This window comes from Centroberyx affinis, unplaced genomic scaffold (genome assembly GCF_046629955.1).
Source record: "Centroberyx affinis isolate AG114_WGS23_722 - 3 ecotype Tasmania unplaced genomic scaffold, CSIRO-AGI_Caff_v1 ptg001219l_1, whole genome shotgun sequence".
Lineage (NCBI taxonomy): Eukaryota > Metazoa > Chordata > Actinopteri > Beryciformes > Berycidae > Centroberyx > Centroberyx affinis.
In genome coordinates this window covers 215378-232259 of record NW_027279735.1, presented here as the reverse complement: position 1 = coordinate 232259, position 16882 = coordinate 215378, and the positions used below count along the sequence as shown (strand labels likewise).

General features: G+C 46.3%; 1 protein-coding gene across 1 annotated transcript in view; it reads left to right on the top strand.

The window, feature by feature from the left end:
- Window positions 1-16882, top strand: part of robo2 (roundabout, axon guidance receptor, homolog 2 (Drosophila)) — a 164206-nt gene that overhangs the window by 96244 nt on the left and 51080 nt on the right. Inside the window, 4 exon segments of the mRNA XM_071524663.1 lie at window positions 8334-8491; window positions 8579-8699; window positions 9335-9477; window positions 16081-16204. Of these exon segments, the coding sequence (XP_071380764.1) occupies window positions 8334-8491; window positions 8579-8699; window positions 9335-9477; window positions 16081-16204 (546 nt within the window).

Sequence of the window (16882 nt, the reverse complement as noted above, 5' to 3'; positions counted from 1 at the left end):
ACTCTAACCCCTGCCCAGCGAATGGTCAGACCTTTACATGTGATGGATATCAGAACTGGTTCAAAGTCCACTGCAAGGTTCTGATCCAGAGCCAGCGGATGATCCTCGGTATGGAAAATGTGTCACCTGTGATCTACAGCGAGGAACAAAGTGTCCTTAGGTGTGGGATTCTTCCTTTCAGGCAGTATTGATTGAAGGGAAGATGATCTGAGGAGGCCATTAGGAGGATTGAGGAGGGGGGAAGAGGCAGGGAAGGACTGTGATGAACACCTCTCTAATCATTATGCCACGCACAGCCCTGCCTACAGCATCAGCCTCTCACACACACACACACACACACACATACACTGACATTCAGCCAGGCAATAAAGTAGGATTACTTTAGAATTTACAACAACAGCGTGTGAGATCGTTGTGCCGTTGTGTTTGTTTGGATGCTTGTTTGTGCTCATTTGCAGCCGCCATGTTGCAGGGCTGCCTCTGCATCTGCACCACTACACACATGACTGCACACCACTGAAGGGTGGGGCTCTGTCACAATGAGCACAAGGAGACACAGTTATGGTACAGACACACACACACACAGAGGATTTTTATGATGTCTCCCAGTATCTGCTTGGTCCAGGCACGCAGATTGGTGTCTAGGGAGCGACACTGAGTACAGTAAACTGGGCTATCTACAGCTGTTGTAAACACCCCCCTTTCCTCCTCCTGCTTGTCCCGCAGTTCAGTGTGGAACACTCCTGCACTTGGGGCTCATCAGAGCAGGCTAGATAAAAGCCGCTCAACTCCAGCCGAGAGCTTAATTAAAACGGGGCTGCCATCGCGGAGTGACACCTTTTACAAGCTCCAAACGGCTCTCAGCTCGCCGTTACTGCCAATCCAATTATAGGCCCAAACAATAAAATAGACACGGAAGGAGCTGCTGCAAATAGGCTGGCGTAAAGGAAAAGAGGGGGAAGCTATTAAAGATTATATAAAGATTCACACAGAGTCGACTCTGCAGAACTAGGCTGCAGGGGGTTTCATTTTCACCAGAGATGTCCGTATAAGTATGCCACACCGGATAAGCAACTGAGCTTGTGTGTGTGTGTGTGTGTGTGTGTGTGTGCGCATGTCAGTCTCACAGGGAATCCAGCCCTGTGCTCTCAGCCTGGACACAGTTCAGCAGCATCCTGGGGATTATCTTTCCCTGTGGAAGGTCACTTCCTCAATGTCATTAGGCCAGAGCTCACACAAATATACTGGAGCTGCACACACACACACACACACACAGACACACACACACATATACAGTATATATTAAACTCCCAGCATTTCTGACTTTTATCCAGATCCATTATAAACAAACAAATTTCTGCCCTCGAGGCTTCTACCATTATTCCCATTTTCCAGGGAGATATTCTTCTGGTGTTTCACTAGTCAGTGTGAAGCACAGCTGGACCTGTGTCACTTAATATCTCTTACACTTGAGCAGCTACAGGAGAAAACTCTGTGGGGGGCTTATATGTATTAACTATGACACCGCAGGTGAGAGAGACATGGCGAGGACGAAGAATAATTAGATATTAAGACGTTGTTTGAGGTGGTGTAAGAATAGAACAAGGAGAGGGCAGACGAAAAATAAGAAATCTTTTCTGCAAGTATAGAAAATGAAGTTTATACTCAGGAGGGGAGAGTCAAGTTGTATTTCTTCCATTTCTTATTCTGTGACTCCCGGCTTCCCCCTAAAGATAATATAAGGTTGAGCCCTGCATTAGAGTCTAGTCGTTTGGTAACTCATACCAAAGAGTCAGAGTTAATGAGAGGCCCAAGCGTTTGAGCCCACTTCCAACGTGTCAGCTAGTGCTGATTCAAAGTGACATGTCTGCCTGAGTCTCCCCAAACCAGGAGGCCCAGAGACCGCTAGAGTTAAATTTACATCCTGGGCAAACAGGAAAGCCTTAAAACCAAGAGGGCCGGCACTAACCATGGCCAACTTGTTTCACAGTGCTCTGTTCTTGATAAGAATCAATATTTCCAGTCACAGCAAGATACAGAGAGAGCAGCTTTTCCAGCTGTTTAAAGGAGTATGCTATCAATATTTCCAAGTGTTCCAACTCAAACCATGCTATTCACTTCTCAACATGCCTACTCAGCCGCTCTCTTGTCTGGCACTAGTACACTCCTAATCATATAACTCCAGCAGCGCCCATGCCATATTATCTCAGGCAGGTTTAGATGGGACTGATATGACAGGAGAACAGTTTCTTAGAGAGAAGACATTAACAGGAGACATTTGCCTCTCTGCCTGAGTGCACTTCTTCCTCTCCTCTCCTCCCCTCTTCTTCTCCTCTTCTCCTCTCTTCCTTTCCCATTGCAGTAAGCAGACCCACCTGCTCCATCAGGATGCCTCACTGCCTCTGTCTGTGTGCTGGAATTGGCAGGAAATCAATCCCGCTCTCGTCTGCGACCCCTCCCCCCCTTCCCCACCACCACCACCACTCCTTCCCTCACTTTTTACTCCCCCTTCCGGCTGTAAAGTGTCCATTCAGGGCTGAGCACGAGCATCAGCACAACACCATGCCTTATCAGAGCAGGCACAAAGACCCATGGGCACATTGTTCGTCAGTATCAGCCAGTTCCAGTTTCACCACACACTACATCTGCCAAGCCCCCCATACACATTCATGGCCATAAACAAGACAGCAGAATGAAAACTGGAGTGGCCACCAAAATAATTTTTGGGCAAAATGCATCTTTAATTGTAGTGCCGGTTAATTACAGAGTGCTATGAGAAAAAGATAGAAAGGAGGATGCAGTGCATCGTTATTTATTATGCAAATGTATTCCATTTTAGACACAATTAAGTGATTAGAAAGCTGTCGCTCTCTGCTCTCTTTCTTCTCCTTGTCCTTACTTGTCTTTTTCTTTGCTTTTCAGCATATTACTGTAATGAAGCCATTACTTCTCCAAGTGAATTTTAATGAGTTTTTAACTAACATTTTAATGAGCTATACATTACCATAAAGCATGGATTAGACTAAATTGAATTGTGTGTGTGTGTGCGTGTGTGTGTGCACGTGCGTGCGTGCGTGCGTGTGTGTGTGTGTGTGTGTGTGCGCACGCGTGTGTGTGTGTGTGTGTGTTTGTATTTGCATTGGGAAGGGGTGTAAAGGAAAGAGGTTCATTAAGAGTTAATTATATTGTTTCACAGGAGCAGCACCACACACGTTTTTCCTGGATTGGCCAGTAGAATCCCCTACTGTGGACTTACTGTCATTACTGTGATGCCCGGGGGCTCGTTAGGCCAAATTAGGGGTGCTGTTTGAAAAATGAGCTTTGAAGGGGGCTGCTGTTTAAATAAGGATGTTTGTTTAGGCCTATCTACATAATCAGGGGTACAAGCACAGCATGAGGCACGAGTGTGATGGAATGTGCAACCTTCCTTTACCCTCGCCCCCATCTATTCAACACCCTTGTACTCCTCACCACTTATTAAGTCTGACCTTCATCAAGTATCCCCTCATCATCCCCCTGTTGTGTTGTGTCTTGCCTCTGTTTGCTCTGCCTTCACGCTAGAGCACACACTCTCCCTCTTTCATTCCCTCCAAGGCTCTATTAAAGATGCACATATCACATGATATCACCACCTGTGATTTCCTTCCACTATGGTATCACTGCCGACCATATGATTCTCTTTACCTTCACTCTTTTCCATATTTCCTGGTTCTTATCTGTGGAGGTGACAGCGTTATTTACAATCCCCTGGCTCAGGATTTGCAGATAGGGAGAATGGTGGTGGAGATCATATCAGGCTTGGCCACGGTGTGTGGAGGATGATAGGATGATGCGTGTATATGGCTTCATCTGCAGATCTACAGAGACCGAGAGTGAGGGAGGATGCAGAGAGAGCACTGACAAGGCAATGAAGGGGTTGAGTAGAGGGGGCGAGATGCAACGAGTGGGACAGCGCCGCTGGATTGGAAAAATTTGATGAACTGAGAAGCGGAGAGAGAGAGAGAGAAAATGAAAGAGAAGAGAAAGAGAACTGCCTCTGACGGTGGTGAGGGAGAGAATGAGACAGACTGAGAGAGATGGTGATGAGCTGTGCTAATGATGAGAGCCTCTCCTCGGTCCTCAGAGGAGGCGCAGCCTTGGGCACCGCCAGCCGGCCATATTTTTGCAGCTGTTTCTCTGATCTGACCTGCGACCCTGCACTGGAGGAATATAGGGGATATGCGGGAACCTGCTGCCTGCCTGCCTGCTGTGGGGGTAATTTCTGCATCTGGATGGGGGGCAGAGGTTAGCTGTGGCCAGTGGGAGGGCAAATGAGCCGGTCAGGGCTAGAGAAAAAGCTTGCATCCAGACAAATGGAGCCCATCTCCCTTCATAGTATACTATTATATACTATACATTATCCGTCTTCTGCCTTCAGCATCAGCAGTAATACAAAACATCAATGACAGCAGACAGAGTGGGTTTGGTATATTTTGTCAAGTGACATATATATTGTCTCTCTTCTCTAAGGGTGAGATTGGAAATGGTGGTATTGTAATAGCACTCTGCTGGATGAAGCGCAGAAAGCACTCGAATGAAATGATATTATAGCTGGAAGCTAGCTCTCCACGGCTCTTACAGTGTGTGTGTGTGTGTGTGTGTGTGTGTGCATGGTTTATTTTCTAATCAGAGTGTGGATAGAAGGCAGTGGGTCTGGGTGGTGTGGTATGGCCCCGGGCTTCTAGCGGCTGTAATCTCTCTCTGTGTTTCTTAGCCCTGACCCAGGAGAATAACTATGAAGGCATGGAGAGCCTTTTTCTGCAGTAAATAGGGGGAAAATGTAATAACAAACACATAAACACACACAATCATTCACATTTTCAGTATTACAAAAAGATACCATGCCCCGCAGCTTTTAAGAATGCCTCACAGTTTATCGGGTTTGTGTGTAGGTGTGTGTGTGTGCGTGGAGTATGTGTCTATCAAATTGTTGTGAATGTCATAAAGCAGAGGAGAAAAAAAAAAAAGGTTTTAGACATCAGTCTGCAGTATTGTGACAGCAAGCGCAACCTTAGTGAACCAAAGGTAGGTACATTCCTGTAGGTGAATGTGTTTGTCAGCACTTATCTCAGCACGCAGGCTGGACGCCTCAGTCAAGGCTCCCCACTAATCTTACCGACAAGCAGTGTCACCCTCCAGTGAGTAATATCCTGGGTGGGAGAAGAGGGCGCACTGTACAAAATATCTCTCCTCACCCTGTCCTTGCCCCTGCCACGGCTCACCTCTGTGCTGTGTTGTGCTGTCATGTAACTGTGTCATGGGCTGATTTTCAGGGCACTGAGTCTATCTCAGGTGAGGACACACACAGAGGTACGTCTCCCTAATGACTGCTGGCACACGCCTCCCCCTGCCAGTGTAGGACAATCTGGTTTACAAAGTAGACTGTGTGTGTGTCTACTCTGTGTTTTCATTTTGGCAAGGGCTTCCACTCTCAAGCCCTTGGCTGTTTCGCAGGGCAAGTTGCAACCCAACTCCTTCCCCTTTAAGTTTGAGATGTTGGCACACTGCCAACTGAGGGAGCTGCAAATGTGCCATGCTTTGTCCCCTGCCTGATGCTCCTTCATTCAAATCAGCTTGCTCCTCTGATAGTTGAGAAATAAATAAATAAAATATGGGAAAGGCAAAGGCAGATTAATATTTTTCAGATATGGGTTCTTTTTAGCCTGCAGCCGGACTGACAGATGTAGCGCTTGCCGACAGAGCGGTGTGAATGTAAAAATATATAAATATTAATAAGCAGTAAGCAAGACGGCAGAGTTTGGGGCCTGCTGGAACTCCATGGGAGGTGAGATGTTTTCAGTGGAAGAAGAGCTGAGTGTTTCAGGGGGATAGAAATGCAATTACCTTACGTCTGTCTGCTGATATGGGCTTGAATGCCTACAGGGCCTCGGAGTTAGAGCCAGAGTTCAGTTTCTGACAGTGAATACACAGACTCACTCAATTATACACACATACCAGATGCACCTCACATAGATTAACAGAGAATACGGCAATGTAGTGATTCAAATGCAAAAAGTATTTACACGTCTTACGGCCTTCAACAAAGTTCTGCCCATGGATGTACCTGTGTTTTGAGGTAACCATGGGATAAATACATGTTTATACTGAAATGAAGCGAGGCAAATGGTCAATTGAGTTGATAAAGACATAAATCCTAGGTCGATGACCTTGATGACAATGGCCCAGCAGTTAGGATTAGATAATGTCCTAAAGTGTGTTTGGATTGGCCCCTCCCCTCATCTACTTAGTAAATGTATCTGTTGAAAGTGTTGTCTTGGTATTAGCAAGCCCTGAACCAACACACAGGGCATAATCCCTTCGCCAGTAATGTGTCATATGTTTGTTTGCTTGTAGCTGTTTGTAACCCAGTGTTTATCCTGTCCTCAACAAGTGTGTGTGTGTGTGTTTTTATTCGCCAGAGCGTGTGGCTACTCTTTGTATTTGTTCAGGTTTAAGGGGTTAGGATGCGTTTACTGTGACTTACTGTGCCGTATTACAATGTGATTAGACAGCATGACAAAAGCATCAAAATGGCGCACCTTAATATGTGTGTTTCTGTTGTCATCGTTCTGTTTCAAAGGAAATTGGTTCTGACAAAATCCCATGGGTGCTATCACCAATGAATGGAAAGGAGCAATTAAATCCAGCGCAGTCATGAAAACAACAGGCTGTGTATGGTCCAAACCAGGCTATGATTTTAGACAGCAGGAGATCTGTTTGTAATGCAAATACAGAGAGCCCAGTGGTGGTGGCTGTTATGCCCATCCTGACCAGGGGTCCACCACTCTGGAGCTGGCTAATTACCTTAGCTCTTTAGATTAGAGGGCAGCCCTGCTTCTCTCTCTCTCTCTCTCTCTCTCTCTCTCTCTCTCTCTCTCTCTCTCTCTCTCTCTCTCTCTCTCTCTCTCTTCTGTCTCTCTCTCTCTCTCTCTGTCTTTGCCACTCTCCTCTAGCTCTCTTTTGTATTCTCTCTCGTTTCCCCTGTGTAAAGGTTTCATTTGAATTCGTGTCACACAAAAGTCCCACTCTGTACCCCCTTGCATCCCCAGGATAATTGGGTTGAAAGCTTCCTCTCTTCCTCCACCCCACCCCCCACCATCCCCTTGGTCTAAATAAATAAATAAGCGGACAATGGCTGTGTGGCTTTCTGTAGAGAGGGCGAAAGGAGCGAGAGAGGAGATGAGAGCAGCCTGGAGCGCAGGGACCTGTTATCCCCTCTATAATCCAGGCCCCCTCTCCCATTCTCCCCAGTGCCACGTGGAATTTACATAAGGACCTGTGGTGCTGCCCTTAATTTAGCCCTCCTCAAACATCTTCAAACATCTTCAAACATCCTCCAACAAGCTCACACTCTGCTTTCATCCATCAGAGGAATCACGTGTCCTTTGCCGCTGTGCGGATGGACACACTGCTGAAACTGAAATTCCTAAAGTGGCATTCCATGGATTTGTTTTATTGTAGATCAAATGGAGAAAGATCTGTTTGAGTGCACACTGCATGAGCCAATGAGCCAGAGTGACCCCCAGTTTGTAGGTTTTAAACCCCACATGAGGTGTATTTTTTTTTTTTGTCTGGACCAGATCTCTCTCCATGTGTGCTCATTGATTTGAAGGCTTTATGCTGCTTGCATCAGGCTCTTAATGCTGAATCTACTGAAGGTTCAGTTTCCGACAGTGTGTATGTGTATGTGTGTGTGTGTGTATGTGTGGGTGTGGGTGTGGGTGCGTGCGTATGCCTTCATGTTTGCATTTGCATGTTTGCGTGTGTGTTTTTGTGTGTGACAGCAGCTCTCCCTGTTTGATAATGAGCTGGCGTTGTGTGTTTCACTGAACACTATGCAGGGTGAGAGGCTATCTTTGTGATGAAAGGCCTACCTGAGGGTGATTAGATACAAGGCCACAGTTGTTTAGCAGACCACCCACTGGTTTTGTGTGTGTGTGTGTGTGTTTGTGTGTGTGTGTGCATACCAGCAGAGCTAAGCAATGTTGCACCCCTGTGAGCTCTCACATGTGAATGACACCAAGCTTCAGGGCATTCTGTCTCTGTTTGTTCTGCTACCTCCAGAGGGACCTCCATTAGCTCCAATTAGCTTCCACTTGTGCTAGCCTAGTCAGATGACACACATCCCATTTAAATAGCCGGGACAAATACCGCATACATTTACACTATACAGTTAATCCATTAGAAGAAATTTTGAAATGGTGGTTCAGACTTTCAAACATGTATATTTTGCAGTACAATGCAAGGTTTGTATATATACCCCCCCTGAACCTGTCCCTCCTTCTCTCCCTCAGTGCTGCGGGATGACTTCAGACAAAACCCTACAGACGTGGTGGTGGCAGCAGGAGAGCCAGCCATCCTCGAGTGTGTTCCTCCCAGAGGCCATCCTGAACCCACCATTTACTGGAAGAAGGACAAAGTGCGCATCGACGACAAGGATGACAGGATCACTGTGAGTGTCAGTGTCTGTTGATCAGGATGAATCACTGTGAAGGTTTAGGACATCTGTGTATTTAATGGACAATGTTTTTCCCCTCAGATTCGAGGAGGGAAGCTGATGATCTCCAACACAAGGAAGAGTGATGCTGGCATGTACATCTGTGTGGGCACCAACATGGTGGGAGAGAGGGACAGTGAGACAGCACAAGTCACAGTGTTTGGTAAGCTCTAAGAAAATGCCTTTATTCATTGGTGCTAAAGAAAATGCCTAACCACCACATGGCTATTAGAGTGTAAGTACAAGTAAAGTAACATGCATAACATATTATGATGTGCCTTTATCCAAAGCCACCTTACAGCACTGTACAGCATTTTTTAATGTATATTAAAATTAAAATATACATTTTTAGCATGTGTGGTCCCAGTGGGAACTGAACCCCTACTGCTGGCGGTGTTATTGCCACACGCTACCCGTTGAGCTACACAGGACGAGGAATACATTTACATCATTTGACATTTTAGGCATTTAGCTGACGGTGATATCCAGAGACAATGAGTAGAACAGTAGAATTAGCTTCAATTCCTATATCACCAAAAATGACAAGCAACCAAAAATAAGGAGTGCAAATGCCAGGTCCTTAGTGCCCTTACAATATTCATGTGGCCATAGAATGATCATAAGAACAAATGCTAAGAAAATAAATACATTTTAGAGAGCAAGTAGAGTGAGTAGAGAGGGGGAATCATTAAGTGCGAAGAGGGCGATGTGGGAAATACAAACATGTATATTCATATATTCATGCATTTACATAAAACTCTGAATTACATACATCTACCCTCCATGCCTGTCCTGCAGAGCGGCCCACCTTCCTACGAAGGCCCATCAACCAGGTGGTCCTGGAGGAGGAGACGGTGGAGTTCCGCTGCCAGGTGCAGGGAGACCCCCAGCCCAACGTACGCTGGAGGAAAGATGACGTCGATGTCCCTCGTGGGAGGTATGTACCGCTACTAAAGTATTCTCAAGAATACCTGATGATCCTTTTTGACCCCTTTACCCTCCTCATTTTTTCTTGGGAGTTTTCCTTTTAAGACTACTATGCTATATGCAAGAAATAGAGTGGTTAAGTGTGTGTGTGTGTGTGTGTGTGTGTGTGTGTGTTTATGTGTTTGTGCACGTTTGCAGGCATGCCTATGTGCAGATGTGTGTGTGATACTGATGTGGCAGGCTGTACTCAATGCAGAGGAGCTGTGGAGGAATCGTTGTCAGTCTGAGTGTCTGGTTCAAGCTGATGATAACTCACGCTGCCAGCTCTCACCTTGCCTGTCTGCCAGGGGGCATTAAATAGCCCTATTAGGCTGTTCACAACACACATTACACATTCTCACTGACCCTGCTCCACCCTCGGGTGCCACGGTAGACAGCTCAGACAGACACAACAGAGGTATCTGATAGAATTCAGGGAAGGGGTTTGCAAAAAGACAAACAGATATGGTGCCAGACAATTAAAACTGACGGACTGGCAAGTGGGCATGGATAGATTCAGAAAGGCTGAAAGGCAGACGTTGAGAAAGACGGAAAAAACAGGCAGATTGCGAGGCAGACAGGTAGAGACAGCAGAGGAGAGAATGACAAGAGATACAAAGAGACAGAGTGTAGCAGCTGACGTGACCCCGAAGTGTCTGTCTGTACAGGTGCAGCTGTTCAGGTGAGTTTTTGGCACAGACACCTCAGAAAAACCTTCAAGATAATGACTCCCTCCCATACACATTAACCCCATTCAGTCTACATACCCTAACTGACATGACACACGCAAGCAAGTACGCACACTTGCACAAACAAAGACTGATGTAGAAGAAAAAGAAAAAGCAATAAAAGTCTGCAATTTATAGAGGCAGGCTAGCACGCTGCCAGCGAGTCTATCTCTTCCTGTAAGAAACTACTGACTCTGATGATATAGTGATAGCGTTCGTGTCGGGTCCTGTGTGTTGGCTTTTTGCTGCTGTTGCTTCACTGTGACTCACTGGAGTAGCAGTCAACAGCGGTGTCATTGTCAGGACTGGACTTCAAAGAGACCAGCGCTCTGTCCCCAGCCAGCAGCCCAGTCACACACTGCTTGGATCACCTCATAAAACATACACACAGCGGACCTGACATCTCTCAAGGCTAGCCGCAGAGCCGAGCGTGGGCGCGTTGTTTGTATCTGATAAGGATTTGGTTCACTGGGCAGTGGGGCTTGAGCGCTGTGCCAAACCATACACATAAAAGTAGTTCACTCAAGTCTTTGATATAGGGAGCTGGCTCTGGAAATGAGTTCATTTTTTTTGTATGCTAATTAACAGACTTGTGATTATAATAGAGGAGGATGACTCTCATGTGCCTGCGTCCTTGCTCGCTGTACCATCCCTTTGAAGTACAATCTTATTTGGTTGTGAAAAAAGAAATGAACACAGGGGAAACAGAAACAGCCAAATTATTAAATGATAAATATCACAGTGTTTATAATTACAACGCGAGAGCTTTTGTTTCCTGCGCTATCTTTATTTCCCCAATTTTTCTTTGAAGCAGACAGCATGCATGAAGACTGCGATATTCTAATTCTGACATTTTCCGCTGTCTTTGTTGCGTGCCGAAGTCAAGACTCCTAATATTGTTAAGTGAGGATCTGTTCCTACTTTTTCCTCTGCTTATCGCCAGTTAATAAACATCAAACAGAGTTTCTCTCTGACTGACAGAGGAATTGGACAAAATCCCACATAAGAGTACTTTCCAGTTTGATAACTAGCGAGTACTCTGCAAAAAAAAAATAAAAAAAAATTAAAACAGCTATTGTACCACAACCCCCCCCCCCCTTTCCTTACCATCAAATTGTTTCTACTTGTCTTTGCTGCCCCCCATTCCCCCTGCTTTGTGTGTGATTGTGTCTATCCATGTGTGTGTGTCTGTGTGTAACTTTCATACTAGGAAGAAGGGTAATGGAGCCTCAGCTGAGTAAACAGGTCTTTAATGTGCTCGGTGGCCCTAGCAGCCTCCCAGGCAAACACACACACACACACACACATGGCACATAGACATAAACCGTGCCAGGATGGCACTGGCATCAGCCTCTGTGGAGTAGAACAGGAGATAGAGACAGAAAAGGAGTGGTTTCAATTAGAGGACAAAGACAACGGTGGTGCACTTTTGCCTCAATGTGGGTGTTACTGGGACTGTAAAAAATGTCTATCAAACCAGCTCATCTAATTCAGGTCATGCAGCTAATTTAGTTGTTGGAATTTACAGGCTTTGGTTTTGCGATGTAATAAATCAAAATAGCAAATTAAACGCATATTTAGTAAGGGTTAACAGAGATGTAGAATAGCTGTATAAATAGCTGTATTAATTGACTATAAGTTAAGACATTTTTTTAGTGTAGTGAAGGAAACAGTGTCTGCATAACAGTCTGTGGAGCATCTCTGCAGAATTACGGGGAAAGCGCAGAATTGCCTCTCCCACATCAGAGAGCCAGGAGGGGAGTACTAGAGAGCCCCGGGTCTCCAGAAGGAAGAGATTCAGCCATAGTCTGTAAATCCCAGTGAAAAGACTTGGCCAGTGTGTGTTATCTCCCACTGCCAACCAGCTCTGTGTGTGGCCCAAATCTTTCTGTCCTTTGGTCTCCCTCTCCCTCTTTCTTTGCTCTGGCCCCTCGTGCCCTCTTCTCTGCCTTATCAGAGCCCCTGTGCTCCAGCAGTCCATCTGTATGCAGGCCCTCTGTCCCCCTTGACCCCTGCAACACAGCCCCAGCACCAGCCACCATCCAGCAGAAAAGCCTTTCTGTCTGACGCAATCAGTCTTTCATGGTTTGTGTGTGTGTGTGAGTGTGTTTGAGTGTGTCTGCGGGTGTGTGTGTGTATGATAGAGGTGTGTGGGTCATTCTGTTTGAGAGAGCTGTTAAAGCTAGTGTGACAGGAGCGCCTGTGTTATGCTGACCATCCAGTTTCAGTAATTTCTCACCTCTGCAACTCAGCAGAATGAAAAGACGGCAGGCTATGGTTCCTGTCTCCATTACTTCCACTGATATATAAGTGGATACATCTGGTATTCATGAGTGCGCATGTGTAAGGGGGGGTGGGGAGTGCGATGGCGGGTAGGGTGGGTCTTTTATCTTTCAGTGCGTATTGACACTGAGAGTGTCAACAACAAAGTCAGCCTCAGAAAATAAAATATATAATAGAAAATATGGGAAATACTGCATAGCAACAATTAAAGACAGATGTACAGTAGATCATTCATTATGTATCAATGTTTTTCATTTATCTTCATGGAGTGATGGAGGAATCCTCCTCTCCCTTCTTTGCTATGTTGAGAAAGCGATTGAATATCTCTGCACGTACACGATGCTTGTGAGTGTGTCAGTGCGTTTGGTGTTTGCGCGTCCTTTGTTCCTCACATACACATACACACACACACACACTCGCACAGAGCGAGAGAGAGTAAGAGAGGCTTCCAGGCATCTGTCAGTGAGCTGTACTTTGCTGTTCCTTTTTTCCTGCTGTATCTGCAACATCTCCCAGTAGAGCCTCGGCGTCTGCTCCAAACCGCTCCGACTAAGTAAAGACTCCACTGCTGCCACCGTTACCATGGCGCTCTGGCCCTGGGTAGAAGTAACTCTGTCAAGTCAGGGGCAGATTTAGCATCAGCCTACCCTCCACAAACCCCCAACCTAATCATAGGGGTTGAAATCATGCCAAACTGATCTTTGATCAGTGCGGGACAACATGATAAATGTAATTCAGACTCTGGGGAAGGCCCTGTCCCTCCTAGGAACTGAGAGGTGCGAGGAGGGAGTGGAGCTCTGGCTGCGGGCCTTTCGGAGGAAGATGAGAGGCGATAACGGTTAATTGATTCCTTCTCATGGTTGACGAGGCCTGGACAGGTAGAGCTCCTTTGATCGGGATGAGGTGAAGTGGCAGTCAGATGGTGTGAAACTGGATCAGACCGTCAGACTGAAACGAAGCAGAGAGGGGGGCTTTGTGTCAGAGCAGTCAGGCCAGAGAGCAAGCTGGAATCAGTCCTGTATATTGAGTCTGACTCATTTGCTCACAGTTGCCACACAGCCACCCAACCTCTCACCCACCCCGACATTCACATGTACACACAGAGAGGGTGAGGCAGATAAGATTCTCTCAGGTTGAGTCATTTTGTGGAGAACTGTACACACACAGGCATTCACACAACCAAGAGATAAGATGCTCTTAACATGAGTGAGTTGGCACGAGTCTCTAGGTGGAACACGGGTGAGTGTGTTCTTATATGGCAGACAGTTTGAAGTCCGTGCCTCTAAGACGATCTCAAGGAGATGTAATGCTCTTAAAGTGTGTTCAATAACGTTTTCATCTCTATACGGCCTGCCGCGAGTAGCAAACACATCAAGTTAACAAACCAGAAAAATGCTGCTTTGTCTTGGCATTTGCTTACATTCCCATCACTCCACATCTCCCTGCATGAGTGAATGACTCTGCACATGTGTGGATATGCGCTGTATGATTGTATACTTTATTGTATGTGTGTGTGTGTGTGTGTGTGTGTGTGTCTGTGTTTTCTGGTTGAAATGGAGGGAGAGGCCAGCAGGGTGAACTTGGCTCTCCTATCCCTTCCACAGCCCTTCCATATTACATGTGTAATTACATTCCTCCTCTAATGGAGAACAGAGCCCAACCCCAAGCCAGTTACAATAAAGAGCTACTGTTCCCTCGCTGTGTGTATTTATATGCGTGTGTGGCCACAACTACCTCTTATCCATGAGTATTTCCACTCATCTTGTCATCTAAGCTGATTCCAAATAGGAAGTTGATTACAGATTGATTGGGCTCATGTTTCCCTCTAATAAGTCATGCACCAGCCCGAGGTTCTGTTTTGAGAGATTGATGGAGACAGGACCAAGAACAATGCACATGTTGTCCTCGTATGTGCATTACGTGTGTGTCCTGCACGCTGCGAGGGCACGGTCATGCAGATGCCAGTCTGTGGGAACCTGTCAGAGCAGAATGACTCTCTCTCATTCCTGCCAGCGATGAGAATGGGTATCTGTAGCGCTCTGTTGTTTTCTCTAAACCCTAACATGTTCCTGTCACTCTGCCTCTACCTCCTCTCCCGAGTCAGGAGTTCATGTTGTGCCTCCCATCCTTGCCGGAGGGCAAAGTCCGAGAGGATGCTCTCTCCATTAGCTTGTTTGTTTTTCATCAGACAGCAGGCTTGTCTGAGAAGGTGCTGTGTCATCCCTTTAGATGCCACTCACCCTGCTCAAACAATAAACGCTTTATACACGACATTACCTGAACTGTACATCCCCTCTCTCTAGAACAAAGCATTTAGTCATGACTCAGTGAAATAATCATTATGGCTCTTTAAGTACCTGTGTGGAGAGGTGGAACTGGCAGTCAGAGTTGAGGAATGCGCTCCAATAAAGCTGCCTTTGAACGCTTGCTCAGGAAATGTCATAACAGGAGGGGAAAAAAGTGAGACATGGATAGACAGGACAGATTAGTTTTGCAGCTGCCAGTGGCAAGCAGCCATCAGTACACCTGATGCAGCAGCAGTGGGGTCCTTCCCAGTGCAAGGGAAATGGACCATAGCATACTGTTATTGTATAGTCACCTCAGAAAACATTGGCACAATCCATAGTTTGTAGCCATATTCATTATCCAGTGTAGACAGTTAACCTATTTTACATTATGCACAAACCTTCAGTTCAGTTCCTTGATGTGTTGATATAAGAAAGCCGTTGTTGTGTCAAGCTGTAATGGAGTGACTCTCTATCTGTTCATCTCTGTCTCGGACACACCGAGTCTGTCCTCAGTGTTTGTGAGTGACAGGCTGGAGACAGCAGACGGTTGTCGGGCTGTCAGGCCGCAGTCACACATCCCAGACCCACACCACCACTCCCACCAACACACCACTTACACACTGCCATGCCAGCAACCCCTCCAATTACAGACTAGAACAACAAACCAAACCAGCATCATCCCCCTGTCAACTGCCATACTATTCTTTACACGTTCAGGCACACACACACACACACAGATTTCACAGACATTTGACTACTGCGATGGGAAAAAAAAATCAGGGCAAACTTTGCTTTTAAATAGTATGACTGCTTTATCGACTCAGTTAAAGTTCCTGACAATAGGAAGTTTGTAGCGCTGTGAAGATACAACGCAATTGTGCTTTCCAACACAAGTAGTACACACAGACACAGGCACAGGCAAGCTCACACACACACAGGAACATCTTGTGAATATTGAAAGAGTTTGGGGGGTTCCAGCTGAAAGCACACCTCTCTCTGTACTACGTATCATTGTTGAATAATTGATCCTCCTCCTTGCAATCTCCATTTGTCAGAGTGAACAGTTGTGTTTTTGAGTACTGTTTACCTCTCCAAGAAGAAATACACTTTTCATGGCTACTGCCAGATACCTCAGCAGGCATGGGTGAAATACTGAAGCTGATTTATTATTTGTCGGGGGATCAAATTTTTATCTGGATTTCCAGTATCTGCTGTTAATGCTGAACAGGCAGCTTGAATCTCATGATATTACATCCTTGTTGACAGGTACGAGATCAAGTACGACAAGGACGACTATGTGCTGAGAGTGAAGAAGGCTTCGACTAGCGACGAGGGCACGTTCACCTGCGTGGCTGAAAACCGCGTGGGCAAGCTGGAGGCCTCCGCCACACTCACCGTCAGAGGTACGAAACCCATTTGCCATCCCTTTGTCCTCTGTTGTTCTGTTACATTAGCTAGCACACAACCACACTTAGAGAAGTCACGGGCCATTGAGGTTATTGTCCCTTTACACCAGTGTGAGGTTTAGATTGGCTGTTTAGTCCACAGGGTCTCCTCTACACAAATGGAAGTCCAGAATGCTGACTTGCGCAGCCAAGAGAGATGTGGACAGTCTATGAATCTGTTTAATTATTTACACTTCCTAGTGCAGCGTCGACACACCCCACCACGCTCCCCGCACCCCACGGTGGTCTGCTAGCCACGCTATCCTCCGCGCTGTAACCACCCAGTCAGCAAAGCCATTTCACAGTTTACTGGTGCACACCGCCAGCCCCGCACCCGAGGTTTGCAAGGTTAATAAAAACATTCTAACCATAATCTTCCCTCTTTCACCACTCGTCTTCCCATTAAACCTGAGTATTTAAGGTCTCTGTGGAGCGCTTTAAGGCCACACAGGGGGCCGGAGGGAGATAAAACGAGGTTTTGGGTTGAATTTTTACCCCGTCTGGATGTTGGGTTTATATGAACTCTGGGTTCTGAGAGCGGTGTCTCCGTGTTTTGCTGAAAGGAGAGGAGACACGTTGCTGACTGTAGTGGAAGAGTCGTGCCACATGTACAGGGGAGTCAGTCACTAGCTGCAC